The 18,625-nt window shown below is 39.5% G+C and overlaps 1 protein-coding gene across 4 annotated transcripts; it reads right to left on the reverse strand.

Annotated features, from left to right (window-relative positions):
• Positions 1-1,317: 1,317 nt before the first annotated feature.
• On the reverse strand, positions 1,318-15,038 carry LOC113493606 (PAX-interacting protein 1). 4 transcript variants are annotated; one of them, XM_026871636.1, is made up of 16 exons: positions 14,807-15,038; positions 12,139-14,718; positions 11,621-11,788; positions 11,126-11,239; positions 10,905-10,980; positions 9,383-9,534; positions 8,841-8,885; positions 8,234-8,327; positions 6,019-6,218; positions 5,312-5,422; positions 4,787-4,933; positions 4,251-4,463; positions 3,714-3,866; positions 3,400-3,478; positions 3,069-3,303; positions 1,318-2,390 (listed from the first exon to the last, which is right to left on the reverse strand). In XM_026871636.1, exons 1-16 carry the CDS (start codon positions 14,900-14,902, stop codon positions 1,826-1,828), a joined length of 5,028 nt encoding a protein of 1,675 aa, XP_026727437.1. In that variant the 5' UTR covers positions 14,903-15,038; the 3' UTR covers positions 1,318-1,825. The 4 variants fall into 4 exon arrangements, with proteins under 4 accessions (XP_026727437.1, XP_026727436.1, XP_026727439.1 ...); XM_026871635.1 differs by having other exon boundaries at positions 9,371-9,534; XM_026871638.1 differs by lacking the exon at positions 8,841-8,885.
• Positions 15,039-18,625: the final 3,587 nt, after the last annotated feature.

The following is an 18,625-nucleotide window of genomic DNA, read 5'->3' on the forward strand; positions in this document are numbered from 1 at the left end:
TAAGAAAATAAATCAAACAGTGTTTAACTGAATATCGATATTTCTTCGATTCTCAACTCGAAGTTGGTACGCTAGAATTTATTTTGGTAAATCATGGTTACTCGATTTATTGAGAGACCTTGTCAAACCAAGTCGATTTCGTACAAAGTGGATCTTGACTTTGGCAGCCTCTCTAAAATATGACTTAATATTCTTCGTTCCGAAACGTGCTGAAATGGATTTTTGAACTACCTCCAATTTCCCTATATATGATTTTGTTATAATAAATGATGAATTTGTTATAATAAGAAATGGTATCTTTTACAGGACTTGGCACCCATTTAGATATAGCACTTCTTTAGTCGTTGAAGTCGACAATCAACGCATATGATTACATTAATATATTATTATGGCTCTTATTTCACATTATTTTATGTTTTAATATTACCACTCTTCAGACGCGTATTTGCTTTTATTCTTTAACGTACTCAGCTACATTTACTTTAACTGTTTTAGTTAGTTTCATGAACAATAAAGTCGTATGCACAGACACCGCGCTCAGAACAAGCATTTATGGAGCGCACAAATGATTATCCTGCGCAGGGACCAAATCCGCGACACGTTTCGCACTAGGTGGATTTGGCATAGTGACCAAAGGGGTGGGCAAACTTACGGCGGCAAACTACTTCGTAATTTTTTACATTTTTACAGTGAATGTTAACGGTTACATAACAAAACAATGTATAATAATCATATAATATTCCACAACTTTCACACAACGCCATCTAGTTTCAAACTAAGCAGAGCTTGTATTATGAGTACTAGACAACTGATAAACATACTTATATATTTCTAAATACATACATAATATAGATAAATCACACCCAGACACAGAACAAATGATCGTGCTCATCACACAAACATATGTCCTGGGTGGGAATCGAACCCACGACCTCCGGTATAGCAGTCAGGGTCACTAACCACTAGACCAACAGGCCCGTCAATGCTTATATATAAAAAAAACAATACTGTCAATTTCGAGATATGCTAGCGAAACAGAGTACATAGCGAAATGACCTCTGTTCTGAGACTGTTGAAGGCCTTTAATCTCAACCCACACCAACCAATTCATTGTTGTGTAGAGGGTTAAGTGTAAAACAATGAGTATTAGTATTCAATTTATCTGTAAAAATTTCTGATTTTTATTCCTGTAATTTGGAGCGACTGCTTATCTGATTTTAGCGATCGTTTAAAGTTGTTTGAATAACTTACCTTTAATTTAGAATAAGTAAGCAGCATGCATTTTTATAGAAAATGAAATGAAATAAAACACAAGAATATTATAAACATACTATAATATACTTCTTAATGTCTCTTTTTCTCATTTTATACATCATGGTCCAGACCGTAGTAAATGTCTATTTACACAAATGAAAAATATACTTCAAAAACTTCTCCTTATTAGTTAAACGCAACATGCATTATTCTTTCAAAATTTAACAAAGCATAGAAATTGAACTTAACTTGCGAACTTTTAACAAGAGATAATGTAAAAAAATAAAATGGAGATTCCAAAACAAAAATAATCGCAGAAGTTAATTGCAACGGTCGTAATACTATTCTTTTACGTTGACCAAAGTCAACAACAAATGCATATCACATTTATAAATCTATAAACATTGGAATCGAATATTTTAAGTAATCTGCTATTAACATCGAAGACACGAGTTATATAAACACTTTCAATATTGTCAATTCTTTTGCTCATACACGTAAAACTGTAAATAGACAAATTCGATATATGTAACACCTGTTCCTCTTAGTTCCACAGTTAAGACAGTATATTCTAGTCTATTTTGACGAGAAACTCTTCAACTTGTAGTTTTTGCCTCATAATGGCGGATAGCACTACCTCGGTACTGCACACCACGTTTAACGTCTTTTCCGACTGCAGCAGGTAATACACTAGATGCAGGTCGTTGGGTACGGTCAGCACGAGGTAACTGTACGGTCTCTGGTTGTGCATTTCTTGTATGGAGACGTAGGAGCGTCTGTTCTTCTCCACCTTTCCTCCGCAAAGCTCGATCATTTCTGTTAAGGCACCTCTCGCGGGCTTCACGCAGGGAGTGAGGAAGAAGGTGACGCCGTCGAAGAGTTTCTTTCTCTGTTCGCCGCATAGTAGGAGTTCGGAGATATCGCAATTGAACATTTTGTTGAAGGCTTCGTCCCGCAGGCCGTGCTTGGCCTCGTCCGCGAACTTGTTGAGTCGCTGGCTCTCCAGCACCCAGTCGGGCGTGAGCAGATGCTTGACGGTGACGAGGCAGCTCACCAGCTTGCACGTGCGCACCAGCTTGTCCATCACGAGGTGAGTGGCCTCGGCCGCTGATGTCACCACGAGACCGCCTAGTTGCCTGGAATAAAATGTTACCTTATTTTAAATGCACTAAATGATTTTGTATCTACTAGATAATTTTGTATCTACGTAATAGACTGAATGAGTGGCTGAGACACAGCTAGTTTACATTACTGGGTAAAAATATATTGTGTATAATGTATGGTGTAAGTGAGTACTAAGAATATTCATTTATACTACAAATGAAACTAACCACCGACGGTACTTGTAGCTAACTACACCGAATAATCAATCTGTAAATCTAATTTAATATAAATATCGACATGTAATAAGAAAATAACTGGATAACCTAAACTTGAGACTTTGTTCGTTTAATTTATATTCTGTTCATAATTTCTTCGACAATATAATTCGCAATTTCGTCGGCTTCGATTTTAGTATCGTCACTGTAATATAAAGTGTATCCATAAAGTTCTTTTTCAAAATAAAACAAAAAGGCAAATAAGTCGTAAAACACATTTTAAATTGTTGTTTCGGTAGCATAACTTCATTAACTTCACACTAATCTAATGCCATTAAAAACGGTTTTGATGACCATATTCCCAACGAAACTGATTCTTTCACTTGACAACAACAAATAAAGTATTATAATACTTCACGCTGACATAAGTGTGGATTTTGAAGAGAAGTGCAAGGCAGCCGGCGAAGTCGAAAGTACAATCGCAGTATGTTTTACCTGACGATAGCGGGTAGTTTATGCTGCAGATGCGGCGAGAGCGCGGAGAAGGCGACCCTCGGCGCCAGATGCAGCGGCGGCGGCTGCGGCGGCGGCTGGCTCAGCGCGGGCGGCGGCGACGCCAGCCGCGCGCGCTTGGCTCGCCGCCCGCCCGCAGCCACGCACGCCGCTGCCGCCGAGCGCTTGGCCCGCTCGTGGGACTCCTGAGTTATGTTGATTGGCATTTTCCACGCGTCTACAAAGGAAACGGGTTATTGAAGTCACAATTATTCTAAAAACACACTTTAAAATCCCTTGTAACAGCTTTTAAGGAAATAAAAAAAATACTTACTCATTAAATGTGACACTAAACTGTAATCCATTCTGAATGGACTCGTCAAGTTGAACTGTTGGTATTTTGCGTTCTCGATCTGTTAACAAAAATAACAAAAGAAGTCATAAATTTCGCAAAGTGGAACTCATGAAAATCATTTCCGTAAATGACATTCATCACAGATTTTACTTCTCTACTTTTAACTTTAGACGAATACAGCATGACCATATATAGGTCAGCATATCAACTCGACAGCATATCATGCAGTCATAGCAACCTGCCTGCACAACCTGTAAACAGTTTTTTCAGGTATAAAACCCAGTTCCACATACCTGTGACAGCGCGCTCATGTTCCCCAGCAGCAGGTCCGTGAGCCAGGCGGCCGTGACCACGGGTATGCCCCACTCCCGCGCGCGCCGGTACTTGTTGCCCTCCGCCCGCTTGCAGATCAGTACCGTGTTGTCCCGCGTCATGTATGGAGTTAGCTGTGGATTTCATTGGGATTAGGTGAGTATCTTTAAAAGTGTTTAATTTAGTAAGTACTCACAATCCTAGAGATTGTATATAATATGTATAACTAGCTATTACTATATTCAAACTTACAGTCCACTTATTGTCAAGCTGGTATGTTGAAATTAAACGTTTGCGAGAGACACACGTCTATTTTTACTAAATATCCCTTTAAACCAAAACACATCCTTATTGCTCTAAACAAAAAGTGAATATTTGTTGTTAAGATGTTTGAGTGTATTAGGATTGATGTTTTAGGATACGGAAAACGGTATTTTCCTTTTTTTGTGTTGCGATCGAGAATGTGATTTTCAAAACGAATGGCATTGAAGGTGTAGTGTGTGTGTGTGTGTGTGTACCTTAGCGCCGACGTGCTCGAGACAGAAGGTGACTCTGTCCCTCTCCTCGGCGCGCCAGCCGGAGAGCGCGGCGCGGTGGTGTCGGGCGGGCCGGTCCCGCGCCGCGTACATGCTGGGCAGGTGCAGCGCGTGCCACGGCGGGACCACGCCCCTCCGCAGCATCGCGTCCGACAACCAGTACGCCGTCACGCAGCGCTTGGCGTCGCGGAGAGCCTGGACAGAGTACGCACTCATCAAGAACCCTATAACGTGTATCAACACGCGAGTGCAGAGGGCAACTGAACTCGATTGGTTATACGATCAAATCATGCAACTCGCTTTATGAGGAAATATCGAAATGAATGCCTGAATTGGTTGACACGAGGAATTACAAAAATCGTTGAAAATCGGATTATTCCAACTGGAAACCAGATCAGTGTGAATAATTGTAGAAAATGCAACTAAAAAGGGGAAACAAATAACCTTGACATAATAAACAGTGAACATCTATTCCGCTTTTCTCATCGAAGTCCTATTAAAACATGACCGAGTGTTACCTGCATGACAACGCCGTGTTTCTGCGTTTCACACAGTACATGCGTGACCCTGGCGCAGTACACGGGTTCTAGCTCGCCGCCGCGCCGCTGTATCGCCTCCGCCCAGCGGGCCACGCGCTCAGCACCCCACGATTGCTGATACTCCACCTATACCCATATAAATCATTCTATTAAAGGCCCTTTTCTTCGGTTATTTGTAATCTTCTGTTAGATACTTTCACGTTTCTGCTTTTGACGATAAAAATAATATTACCAATTGAAAGTCATAAAATAAGAATAATATTTTGTCGGGTGCATTTCCTTCATTTATCCATAAAGGTTTTTAATATTACCGTGACATCTAAAAATATACCTCTTTGTCGTAACAAAACACTGGGCGCATGAACCTTAAAAAAATAAGACCGTAATATCGACACGAAAACAAGATGATCTCTTTGTGGGAATCTCGAGACTGAAAAAGCAAACTAGTATCGGTTTTACACAAATCAATATCAGTTTAGTAGTTTATGAATATGTGTCACTTACAATATGAAACACGCATCCCAACAGGAACAGGTCCGGTGGTAGTTTGAGGTTGGGATTGTGACCGTAGAACTGCGCACGCGCAGGTGGAGGTCGTGCGGGCGGAGCGTATACCTAAAACATTTTGTGATTGTAGAAAGTTGCTGTAGTGTTCTTGGTAAAGAAGTGACGTAAATGATTCCTTTCCTGTGGACGCGTCCGAAAACCTTTTTGGTAGTAGTTTTAAGTTATATGCGACCGGTCGAAGATCGAACAAGCTATCTAAAGAGAAATTCTTAAACAAATTATATCTTCAGGTTCCGTACTACGTACCTTGTTGAACTCGATGGTGAGGTAATTGTGACTTAAACAGACATATTGTGTGTAATTAACCCCTGTTAAAATTAAAGGAGATATCGAGTGTCCTGACCTCAACACTCCTACGGCAGCTGGTCCCGACAGTGACAGTTATAATTATTGTCCGTAAAATAAGTCCGAAAATTCAGAATCTACGAAATACGGCGCGCCTATCCATTAGCAGTTCGCATTCGCTTTTCAAGCGGAAATCTATATGACCTTACACTGTTTGGGACACATTTTTGAAAGAAGAGCTCTATACTGCCAACAGCAGAGGTAACTGCAGCCGTTGACCCCTGCCGCCGTTGTGTGACTCTTAGAAAAAAAAATGTTTTAAGGGTACGTACCTGCTGCAGACGGTTTCGGTTACGTACCTTGTGGTGGGGGTGTGCGTGCGCATGCTGCAGCAGCAGCCGCGGCGCGGCGGGCCCGGGCCGCGCGTGCGCCGCCGTCATGAGCCGCAGCGTGCCGGCTGCGGAAGGCTCATGGTCACTAGCTGTGCCACCCTGAAGCCTGATGCTAAGCATGTTTGCGAGTGCGGTTTTTGTCTTCGGGTTCACGAGAAGAGCGTTGCCTGGAAGTTAGATATTTGTGTCTCCACTCCAGCCCCCGTATCATGAAGTTTTGGGAATAGTTCAAGAGAGATAGGGATATACAACATGTTGGAAAAGAAACCGATCGATTTCCAATAACGTGTCTGTGCACAGAATTTAACAAACTTGTATAAGAAACTCAGAGTGAACGTAAAAAACAACATTATCCTCCCATAAAAATTTGTTATCAGCTGATCAACATTTGTATGAGAGGCTACCATATTTTTCATCCGATTTGGACAATGACTTACTTGAAGAAAGTTCGTTAAATTCATGCACAGAAACGTAATAACAAATATGACCAGTCTTCACCAAAACATGTTATAGATAGACCACCATCTCTTTGACTCAACGAACTATAGAAGATTTATCGTTTCATAATACGGCCCCAGTTATGGGGTTTAAAAGCTTGGACTCAAAATTGCGAGCTTTATTCGACTAGTGCATTAAAAGCGGATCACAAAACTGTTTAGCGACTGCTTAGTCAAATCCTGAAGGCACACATGGCACTACTGTGAATCAATTTCAGATATATGCATCGAACAAAGGCCAAAAATACTTGTGGTGTGTAAAATTTCAACTGATTCTATATATTTTTAATAGATCAGGTTGCTTTGATAGGACATCTAAATGGTCTAAAATAGGGACTGGACTAGTGCAGTTGCTAGGGCCTAATTGAACGCCATTTCTCGCTCTCCTCAGCTAAAACATTTACCCCCGCTTTCTAAAAGGTTATATAAATGTATTATTCATATGTATTGTTCTGTGATTGGTTGAGTATTTTCGACAGCCAATCGTAGTGGACATTAAATTGAACAAGATTTAATTGAAACCTTTCAGAAATCAAGGGTTAGAAAGCGGTGCAAAATGAGGAAATGAGTGTGAATTTGGTAATTTGAAATGAATAATTAAACACATGTTATTACTTGTTCATATTGGTAATATTAACATGAAAGTACCTCTGCCTTAAGTTTATTCTAATTATTCCTTTTAAGCGAATTTACCTATTAATTTACAAAGGGAAAACTGAATGTTTCATGAAAATGGCCAAAGCGATTGCCGTCACTTTGTTAGTTCATATTGCAACTTGTGGGAGTTCTACTCAAGAATAATTATATTTAATTTAAATTATTAAATTTTCTGCAAATTTCTAAGCATGTCTTTTAAGGGGAGTATTTATGTTCGGTTCGTAGAAAAAACCCGTCCAGTAAAGTAAAAAATAATAATATTACTAAGTTGTAACAGCGAAGAGAGAGTTAGGCTCGAGTGATCAATTAGTACTTCAGTTTTCAATTATTCAACAAGTACAATATATAGGCAACGTCCAATCATCACTTGATTTAAAAAAAAGAACTTTCCACATTTATGACAATAAAATGAAAGTATATTTTAACTCATTAAGTCGAAGAATATTCAAATAAAATACGTGTTTAGAAGTTTTATTTCAATTCAAATATACAGAGTTTCGAATGATTAATGGACGATCCTTAACCAACAACTACCATGATATAACCCTGTTTTAATGCACATTGAATATGATAGTGTTTGACATAATGATTAGCGTGAGGCGGTATAATTTAGGAGCACTGACCTCTAATATAATACACTGGACTGGTATCTCGAAAAATAACTTGCATTTTGGAAACGACAACCTACATTGAGCACGTGTTGTGATCAATTTTCATTTTTTTCTGTGTGGGAATGGGCCTCTTCCCAAAAGTGGGATATTAACAGATTGTTACATGATAAGAAAATCCCAGTCACTACGATATGAGGCTTAGACCCAAAAGAATTGGCTGTTTTCGACCAGGTATTGCATTGAATTTAACTATTTCCATAACTATTTCTCACTATATATCACTATATGACTATTTCCCTTTAACTATATTCTATTCTTAGTGAGTTAGATCATAACCCAGTCTCAGATTCAATTTGTAAGGTAGGATGTCAATCCAGCGAATTATATGAGAGGTAAGTGAACAGGCAGTATAAGTACCTTGCTGCTGGTCGGGCGTGGTGGGGGCCAGCAGAGCGTCCGCGGGGGGCTCGGACAGCGCCGCGCCCACCACGTGCTGCGCCACGGGGGGCACCTGCGGGGGCAGGCTGGTCAATGTCCTACATCTTACTGAGTATTGCTATACATTTGATTGGTGTACCTCGAACCAAAATCACAATGATAAAATTCGGTCTTTCCCAAATTTAAGATCAAATATTCTACAATAAACTAGGAATATAATGGGGAAAAATTACAATCTAGAATCAATAGGCTATTTTTAATTAATAATTAGTCATATACCATGAATAGTGTCGGTCGTTGGTACACCAATAAAAAGTAGAAGACATCTGCAGGCCTACTACCACTTCAAATAATATTATTATAGTGTGGAAGCGTGACAGCGCAATATGCGGCAAAGAGCGGCATCTCTCTCCCACAGCAATAACGTTACTTTATGAGCTTGTGGTAGTTTGCCCTCAGCTCTTTTAAAAACCGACAATTATAGCTTTTTATGTTGTTGTTAATACTGAACTTTACGTTATTAAAAGTATATGTTTTAATTAGTGAAGTGTATGTGACAATAATAAGTTAATGAAAAATATTTTACCTTTTCTAATGTGGATACAATCTGGCAAGATATAGGGGAAGCAGGCTGATGGTAAAACAAAAAACAAACAATGCACAAGTGGTATATTGAAGGGCAAGTGACATAGACCAATAGAAAGGATAGACAGGAGCAAATTTAAACAAATCAATAATGTACTAGATACATTGTTCTGATCGACATTTTTTGGAGGTTGTTGTGTCGAGTCTTTAATATTGTCTAAATTTGCCAAAGATATGATGGTGGACGCTGGATACCCACTATCCGCTGGTCTACGCTGCTAAATTGCTAATTCCAACTGCAAGTATACCCAAGGAAAGCTATAAATAGACAACAGAAACCCATTTCTTGACGTGACTCTGATACACAACTAGAAAACAAGACTATCTTTTCATTTGGTCTATGATATCAACAAACGAATTACAAGTTTAACAAACGTGACATATCGAGATACAAGTGGTACAAACAAGTGATTTAGTGTTATATTAAATGTAAGTGAAGCTTGAAGCATTAGTAGTGAGTCATGGATTTACAGTGGCGTGTACTTGTTTGACGGCGGCGTGGTGCGCGACGTGGTCCCGCTGCGCCTGCAGCTGCTGCAGCCGCTGGTACTGCTGCTGGCGCTGCAGGTGCAGCTGCTGCATCTGCGACTCGGGCCCGGGGGTCGCCGCGGGGCTCGACACGCCCGCTGCGCCCACTAGGGGAATACAATATGTTATAGACAACGGCAAACGTAGTGTAGGACGTCCTCAGGCATGGTGGACTGATGATCTGTGCAGGATGGCTGCTAGGAGCTAGATGCGAGCAGCCGATTTATAAGCTACTCATCAGAATCTTGAAACACGAAGTTGTAGTTTATTCTTATTTAAAATCAAAAATTAAGTTTTTGAAACCGAGATCAAGGAGCGACATTATAGTAAATTGGGCTTGTAATATCAAACTTAAAAATATGGATATGTCAAAAACTTTACATCATTGTTAAGTTTTTTTATTTATATTAGTGAATTGAATATCCACCCCTAAACCAATGCACTTAAAACTTTGTCTTAAAAGTTAGCTTTATTCATAAAATGACTGATGAAATTTAATACAATTATAAATTATTTTATATTTTTAGCATACCTTAAATTTATTTCAGCACTACTGAAACTCTCCTTTTGGGGGTTACAAAAACTCAAAAAATTCAATGAATAAATTAACAACAAAAACTCACATTCACGATCCTGTGTATCCATTACGGAACCACAAAGTTAAACAATTTCAAAGCTCAAGCGTCCAGTGAAAGCGGTCACCGAGCAAACATGTGAAGTACTAAATATATTGTGTTAGAACTAGATGCCATTTAAAATTATAATGCCTTTACTGAGCGTCAGCATTATGTATGTATGTATCATTTAAATACCAAAATTTATAACGTTTCGCTACGGAATACCTGATCAATATGAAAAAGGTTTTTATTGTATTTTTCCATAAGTAGCCTGTGGGATGGGTACTTTGACCTCATGGAATAATGTGTATGCTTTCTGGTGTTTTCGATTGTTCTCTACAGATTGTTTGATCAATTCATGTAATAATTTTGTGAAGAAGTGACAGCTTGATATGTTGTAGGTTTTTGTTGCGCTGTTTCTTCTTCTCAGCCAGAGCACTTAGGAAGCGGGGAAGGGCGGGCGATAAATGCTGATCTGCGAGGATGCTGTCTATATCACATGACTCTTCGACGCTCAAAAGCTGCTACTTTGTAGCCTATAGTTAATAAACGGATTTTAATTTGATCTGTGCTAGTCTGGACTTATTTTTCTTATAGTTTAATTTTGTAGTGAATGATAACAGATGATTATTTATTCGCCGAATGCCTTTTCTAGTTAGATTTTTATAGCATTTTTAAGAAACAGAAAAGTATGCAAATGTTCAACTTCAACACATTTCTTAGTTCTTTATGTAGGACTGTTGTTGATATAATATTTTTAAAAACTCAAGGTAAAAGGTTTAACTCCATACTGCTTGTAGCGTCACGCGTCGTATGATGCGCTACCATACTTCAATGTAATACATTTATGTATAGCTCACCGGGCGACTGCGGGGGCGGCGCAGGCGCAGCGGCTGGTATTGTCGCTCTAGCTCCTTGCTGCTGTAGCCATTGTACCTGACATAACAAACATAATAAATTAATTACTAGGTATTTTATAATTTTATGTAATTTCTCGTAGTGTTGATAAATTGCAATAAGACCCAAATTCCTATTCATGTCTAGTTTGGCCATTTATTAGTGTCAATTTAAAGGTTCTCACGGGCACTTGTTGTTGCTGAGCAAGGCCCGGGGCAAGTTGGCTGCGTATGAAGGTCACGCTCTGAGCTCCAGCCGGTGCCGGCGCACCCGGTGACCCTGTCACCACGCCCGGCTGCTGTGAAAAAAAAAGTATATTTCATTAAATTCGTGCTGTAATGCAAGGTAATGTAATGTTAGTTGGGCAGAGGTACAATCTAGATGAGAATCATAAAATCTATTAAGGTAAAATATAGATTACTTGGTAAGTATGAAAAACATCATAAGGAACTTAGAATCCTTGTCACGCAGGTTCTCGCAAGCATTCAAGACACGCGCAAAACGAACATTCGTGTATCACAAAAAATGCTTGTGTTACGAAGGGATCTAACCCGCAACACGTCGCGTGGTGTGGTAACCATACCACTCGATTTTCCAAACAATCTTATAAGAACTATTGATATATGGATGGATGATCTTTAGTTGTCATCTCTATCAACGGAACACAGGCAGTAGGTACCTGTTGCTGTGCGATGGCAGCTTGTCGCTGCAGTGAGAGCTGACGCCGCTTCTGCAGCTGCGCGACGAACACGGCGCGCTCCTGCGGCTTCATCTGCTGCAGCTGCGCGTGCGTCTGCGCGTCCAGGTGGATCAGCTGCCGCCCGCCGCCGCCCGCCGTCCACGACACCTGGGGAATGTATGTTATGATGTAGGATGTTACAAGAACTTAAAATACACAGATATAAGTTTAATTTGTTTCATTTAGTTGTCATTGTTTTGCACTACTCTGTAAAAGCTGAATCAGAAGATGATAACATTGTACACATAAGAAGTTAACCTATCGTGATGAAAAATATTATGCTCTCAGTTTATTACAATATAATAAATAATACTATATCCTTAATTTCTTTGTCTTATAAATATTTACCTGTCCTCCTTTGATAGCATAACTTTACAAAACATTCACAAACAGTAATAAAAACACATGTAAGTTTTACAATACATATAGCATGAATAAAAATCATAAGTGTCACATACCCTAGGTGCAACAGTTCCTGGCTGAGCAATCTGCTGCCTCTGCTGCAAGTACTGCTGCTGTTGCCACGACACATTCTGCCCACCTTGCACAATCTGCTGACCCCCAGGGGACACTATCTGCTGCCCCCCGCCGTGCGTGATAATCTGCTGGATGCTGCCGCCCGCAGACAGCTGCGACCCAGCCTGTGGGGACTGCGGCATTTGGGTCAACACCTGCTGTGTCTGACCCACAGCCTGCCCCAGTATCTGTTGCCCAGACTGAGTCACAATCTGCTGGGACGACTGAGCAATCACAACTTGATGTTGCTGCCCTTGCTGAGTTATTACATGCTGACCACCCTGTGTCAAAACCTGCTGGCCGCCCTGGGTTATTATCTGTTGTCCACCTTGGTTCACCAACTGCCCTCCTTGATGTACTATTTGGCTTTGAGAAACTATCTGCTGGCCTCCTTGCAGGGTAACCTGCTGGTTTCCATGCACCAGTATCTGTTGTTGTCCTGTATGCTGGTTGATCAACACCTGCTGTGGAGCTTGCACTATCTGCTGCTGACCTGAACTGCTCAACAGTTGCTGCTTTTGGAACAATATTTGATGGTGTGTCTGGTTTATTTGCTGGCCTTGCCCACCAATTGACTGTTGGAGTATTTGCTGAGGCTGTTGTATAGTGTGTTGTGGGCTCAGCTGTGGTTGTTGATTGTTTATCAAAGCCTGTTGTTGGGTCTGCATTATTTGTTGTTGCAATATAACTTGGTTTTGAGGTGCTCGGGTCTGGACCAGGGGATTCCTTATAATCTGATGTTGGCCTTGGACATTTTGTACCATCTGTATATTTTGCTGCCTCCATGCCCCTTGCACTGGAACATTAGTATTTTGCTGGTTCTGTATAGTCTGTTGGACTGACTGTATTTGCTGACCAAGGACAGTCTGTTGGTTGGAATTAACCAACTGATTGAGTTGGACTCCCTGTCCAGACTGCCCTTGAGATGATGTCACAAGACCTTGACTGACAACTCCCATATTAATATTCTGTTGGTTAGATATAGACTGAACAGTTTGCTGTTGAATTAAATTTTGATTTTGTTGTGACATTTGCTGTCCTGAGTTAATTAATTGTTGGCTCATGACTTGTGATTGTCCTAGATTTTGGCTAAGCTTAGCATTTTGTAGATTCTGAGTGGATTGTGCTAACTGCTGGGCAATGTTCTGCACAGCTTGAGAAGCACTTTGCTGGCTTAAGCTCAAGCTTTGCTTCATTGCCATGTTCTGCTGTTGTTGCAAGTTGTTAGCACTTTGACTCAGCATCTGACTTATATTCTCAATATGCTGCTGAGCTGAGCTCATTGTGGTCGGAGGCTGGTTGATGTTCTGCTGTAAGTGATGTTGATTATTCTGTATATGTTGCTGTAACTGACCCTGCAAGTTCTGTGACATTTGAGAAACTGACACATTAGGCTGAAACCCTGATTGGTTTTGTTGATTGCCAAGCTTATTCTGCTGCATCATTTGCATTTTAAGTTGATGTTGCTGCAACATCTTTTGCTGTTGTATTTGTATTGCAGTCAGTCCATGTGGTTGCTGTTGGCTTTGGTATTGCTGTTGTTGTTGCTGTTGTTGCTGCTGCTGTTGTTGTTGTTGCTGCTGCTGCTGTTGCTGCTGCTGCTGTTGTTGTTGCTGCTGCTGCATGTTCAGTTGTTGAGACTGCAAACTCATACCGGCTTGTGATACCACAGCATTTTGCTGCCCAAACTTCTGTAGCAGCTGTTGGTTACCCTGGTTGCCTTGTAACTGGACATTCTGAGTCACTATTCCCTGAGGTATAGACTTGCTCATAATACTGTTTGTTGGCATAGATGTTGATGTGTATCCCATGGAACTGATTGGTGTTGTAGGAGCAGACGCACTAGAACTGGCTGGAGGATGGTTCCACGGCATTCTTTGTTTGAGTTTATCTAACAAAGCCTGTGTACTGTCATCCTTGTTCTCAGCCATATTTTGTGTGGGCACTTCGTTTTTAGCAATACCTTCTTCAAAGTCGAATCCTGTGATAGCACTGATACGGTCCATTGCTTTCGGAGGAGGTTGAGGCACTATTAGCAGCTTAGGGTGAAATATATCAGTCACCGCTTGAATTCTAGCCCTAATACTCTCTAACACCCAATCAGGAGTCACTATCTTAATTCTTGAGGAAGGAAGTGTGAGTGCAGCGTTGTATTTTCTCCCTGCAGCCGTTCCACAGATCAGGTGAGTACACTGAGAGTCCAAGTTCAACTTTACTTTTCCACCATGATATGTGATAACAGCGAACAAGGCTTTAGCGTCAGCAACACTCACTCTAGATATGCAACAAACTATGTTAGTAAATATCTTATTTTTAAGAGGGATGTAAGGCTTAGGGTCTGCCAATTTTTTGAGACGCGCACACGCAAGCACCCAATGCTCGGTCACTGCAGGTATCTGGTAGATATCCTGGGCTTCGTCGATGTCAGTGTCCGCAGCATTTTGGCCACAAATTAGATGCGTGACATAGTCAGAGAAATATTTTGTGCTCTCCGCTCCACCTGACTGAAGTAACTGAATAATCTGGAATGAAGAAACGTACATTAACCAAACCGGTCACGTTTAACACCACAATACTGTATAAAAATAAACGAAAAAGTAGACAACAAACCCTTTCCGAGACATCGCCAGAAACATAATATTTGACATCCTTGAAAATTGGTTCTTGCAAAGTTAAAGAATCTAAATCGTCAACAATCGTTACCATTTTCTGTTATACGACAACGTTAAAAAAACACTCGATTTACAAATTAATTACACATTTTTGCGATATTTTTCAACAAAACGCCGAAAACTAAGAAGCGACGTCCATGATTAATGTTACAAACAAAAAAAAACAACATGGCTGCGTTTAGTTCATCTTGTTTCTACACAAGTGTTTCGGAACAGGAAATAGTTTACTTGTAATTCAGTACGTATAATACCTGCACTACATATTATGAACATTTTTGTTTTTAAAGATATAATTTATAAAATAAGAAACCGAAAACTAAGTCTTTGCATTTTGCCGACATAGAAATTACGTGTCCACTTTATTTATTATGGCTACACCAACTTATTTGTTTGTTTTCAATGAAACAAAGCGACAAGTGCGTTCTCTACGGTTCTCATTAAAACTGCCATGCAAAATTAAACAATAGCCTTCCATAAATCAGAGAAATATCCTTTGGCACGTTACATAACACCGTTGATACTTTGCTTATTGTTAAAATACCAATTTTGGATCTTTCGAAAACTCGTTCATCGAGAAAATAATTTATTTTTATGTAAATTGGTTTTATTTTATTAGGTTGATATTAAACTTGTGGTGAGATATAAAATAAAATGTCCTATTAAAATAGGTATTTGACTCAAGCCTGTACCTTTTATATTTATATATGGTTATTTTTACAAGGGGGTATTCAACATTACCTAGGTACCCGTAGTTTTTAGATTAGGTAGGTATGTATAAATTCTGGTATGTGGCGTGGGTCGGCCACCTGCCAGATGGACCGACGACCTGGTGAAAGCCCCTGGGTCTCGTTGGATGCAGGTGGCAATGAACCGGTCGCTCTGAAGAACGTATGGAGAGGCCTATGTCCAGCAGAGGACAGCTATAGGCTGAGATGATGATGATGAATAAAAATCATTACGTCAGTCACGTTATATTTTATTTATGCCTAGTTTTTTTTGGTGAGTACCTATCGAACCCATACACCCCTCATAATTTGAATTACCCGATTATTTGATGAGTGCGGTCATGAAGGTGCGGTCGTAAGTTAATAGATGATATGAGCGTATCTCCTGGACTAATCTATTTGAAACTCCGATTTCAGGCAAAATTAAAGTTCTGTACAAATGCGCTAAAGAGAAACAATACGCTTGGGTGATAGATAAATGTGTGCCTACCAATTGATAAGATTCGACCCACACAGCAATTCGAATGTGTTAAATAGTGACGGTTACATAAATAAATAATTTAATAATAATTTAATTTCCTCCTGATAAACCAGATTATATGCGGTAATTAACTTTCTATAGCTTTTTATGTACGTCTTCCTATAGCTTGGATAGGGATTCAACGCAGAGATCTAGGTTGTACCTACCCACATATTATTTTTGACTGCCGTTACCATATTTTTGTTTCCCTATAAAAGGTTACAAAGGTTCCTGCATCAGGGAATTTTGCAATTTACTTTATCGCAAGGGGTTCAAAGTGATTTATGATAAAGGGCATCCATTTTAGCAGAAACTCTCATTGGGTTTTAGGGGTGACATCTTTGGTTTAACCATTTAGTGATAATTTGGAGCTTTTTCACTTTTTGTTGGGAATCATGATTTATCAGATGTTTAAAATTTCCGTAGGTACGTAACTACTCAGCTGCAAGTCTGACAGATGCATCCGACATTTTGCTGTATTGTGATATTTCTAAATGAGAGTCATTTGGCTACCTACCACTAGTGACAATGAAATGCCAGCATGCAGGCGCGGATCCACCATTGAGGGCACGGTGGACCTGCCTACAACCCAAATTTATTTGTGACGTCACACTGTCAGATTTGTCAAGATCATTTCTATTCCTAAGACCTGACGCGCAGATGAAAGTGAACATGTAATCAAATTCATGTCGTGCTTAAGTCATGAACAAGTTCGAAATCTGACATGAACTTGTCCTTTTTTCGGGTGGCTTTCCTCACAACCTTCTTGCTTACACTTCTTAGAGGCCTGCCAGTATGACGATTTTCAAATATAGCTGTAACTGCTTACACAGAGTACTAACAAAAATTTGGATGCAACTTTGAATGGGTTTTCTTTTAAACGCAGAGTATAGTGAGGAATTCAGAAAATATTTTCCGACCTCGATGACAAACTCAACAGTTAAGTTGCGCTAGTGCTGGCTCACATGCAATTGCGGTCGTCCGAAAAAAGGTCGGCAAACTGCGGAGGCGCACATTACCTGTAAGCGTTTCCTAAAGTTCTTTATTTTTTGCGATTTATAAAACAATTAATGTTAAAATATACTAAATTTCCATTTAGGTAAAATAGTAATTTCTTATGGGTTTTCACGTAGGCATTTAATGTAGATCATGGCGAAAGCTTATCCGTTTCGTTAGTTTCTCGAGGCCGGTAAATCCCCGTAGCTCATTATAAAACGTGTTATGGCCGACACACACTTTGGCGCGACATCGCAAGTCAGAAAGATTAATGATAATAAGGAAATAATATTTTTTCTTCTACTCAGTATCGTTATTTGTCATTGTTTGACCTCCAATATTCGAATCAAAATTGAAGTCTGTACAACTACTTTGCTGTGGTTTTAGATTTATTTTTAAATTCTAGCCTGCTAATGTTATCAAATCAAGTAATCATGGTAACTGCAAAGATCAGTTCTGTATGTTATATAGTTAAGTGTATATCGTCTCTAAGAGCCCCCAAACTAACAATATAATCAAAAATCACCCATCACGTGGCTGATACAAGCGGACGCCATGCCACACTGTGACCGCTTGGCGCCTCAAACAGGTATTTCCAAAACGTGTTTGGAACTACAAACCATTTTCCTATTAAAATGTAAAATAATACGCCGGAAAAGCAAAACGACGTAAGCAAGACAAAATTTGTTCAATAAACTTGATATTCCCGCGAAATTTTATTGACGTTTTAATGACAGTATTATTTTTTAAAACCGAGGCACAGTAATCCATATTCATCTTATGACGGTAGAGAATGTTTTTAATGTAAGATATACATTAAAAACATATTAATGATTTTAATATGATATGATAAAAAAGAGGTATTTTGTGTTTTTTCAAGCCTAAATATTTTGAATATGTAATTGGGTAGAGCCGTAACTAGCATCTTTATTGAATTTTTAATGTGTAAACAAATTATAATCATTATGCATAAGAATTTCGTTGTTTTTAAGGTACGTTACGTCCATCGTTTGGCACTGGCACACTGGCACTGAATACCAAACTTACCTACTACAGGGTAATCAAAATACCTAACTTCTTAAAATTCTAGTATCGTATGCATACAATTTTTTAATCTTGTATTTTTCTTAGAACTAGACACAATCAGTATTGAGTCAATCACAGATGTGTCGAATGACTAAATCCACATTGACCTTCAGTTAAAAACGATTTAACTAGACGCATCTTTATTCATTTCGGGTTTTTAATATTACGTGAATAATTGTTGCTGATTAAATTCGACAATGTACTTGATTGCGAAATAAAACTTGTATTCTTATATAATGGTGATAAATTCGCAGCTGGGACCGATCTCAACATGTTATAATACTCAGGTTCTCAAAGGTAGCGGTCATGAGCAGGCTTTCAATATCTTTTTGAAATATATTCTCCTACGGCTTGTCTTCGATCAAGCTTGCTAGTCTTGACACTACTAAAGAAATTGAAGTTTGAGGAAAATAAGCAAATTGGATTACTT

Source organism: Trichoplusia ni, chromosome 1, assembly GCF_003590095.1.
Source record: "Trichoplusia ni isolate ovarian cell line Hi5 chromosome 1, tn1, whole genome shotgun sequence".
NCBI classification, from domain to species: domain Eukaryota; kingdom Metazoa; phylum Arthropoda; class Insecta; order Lepidoptera; family Noctuidae; genus Trichoplusia; species Trichoplusia ni.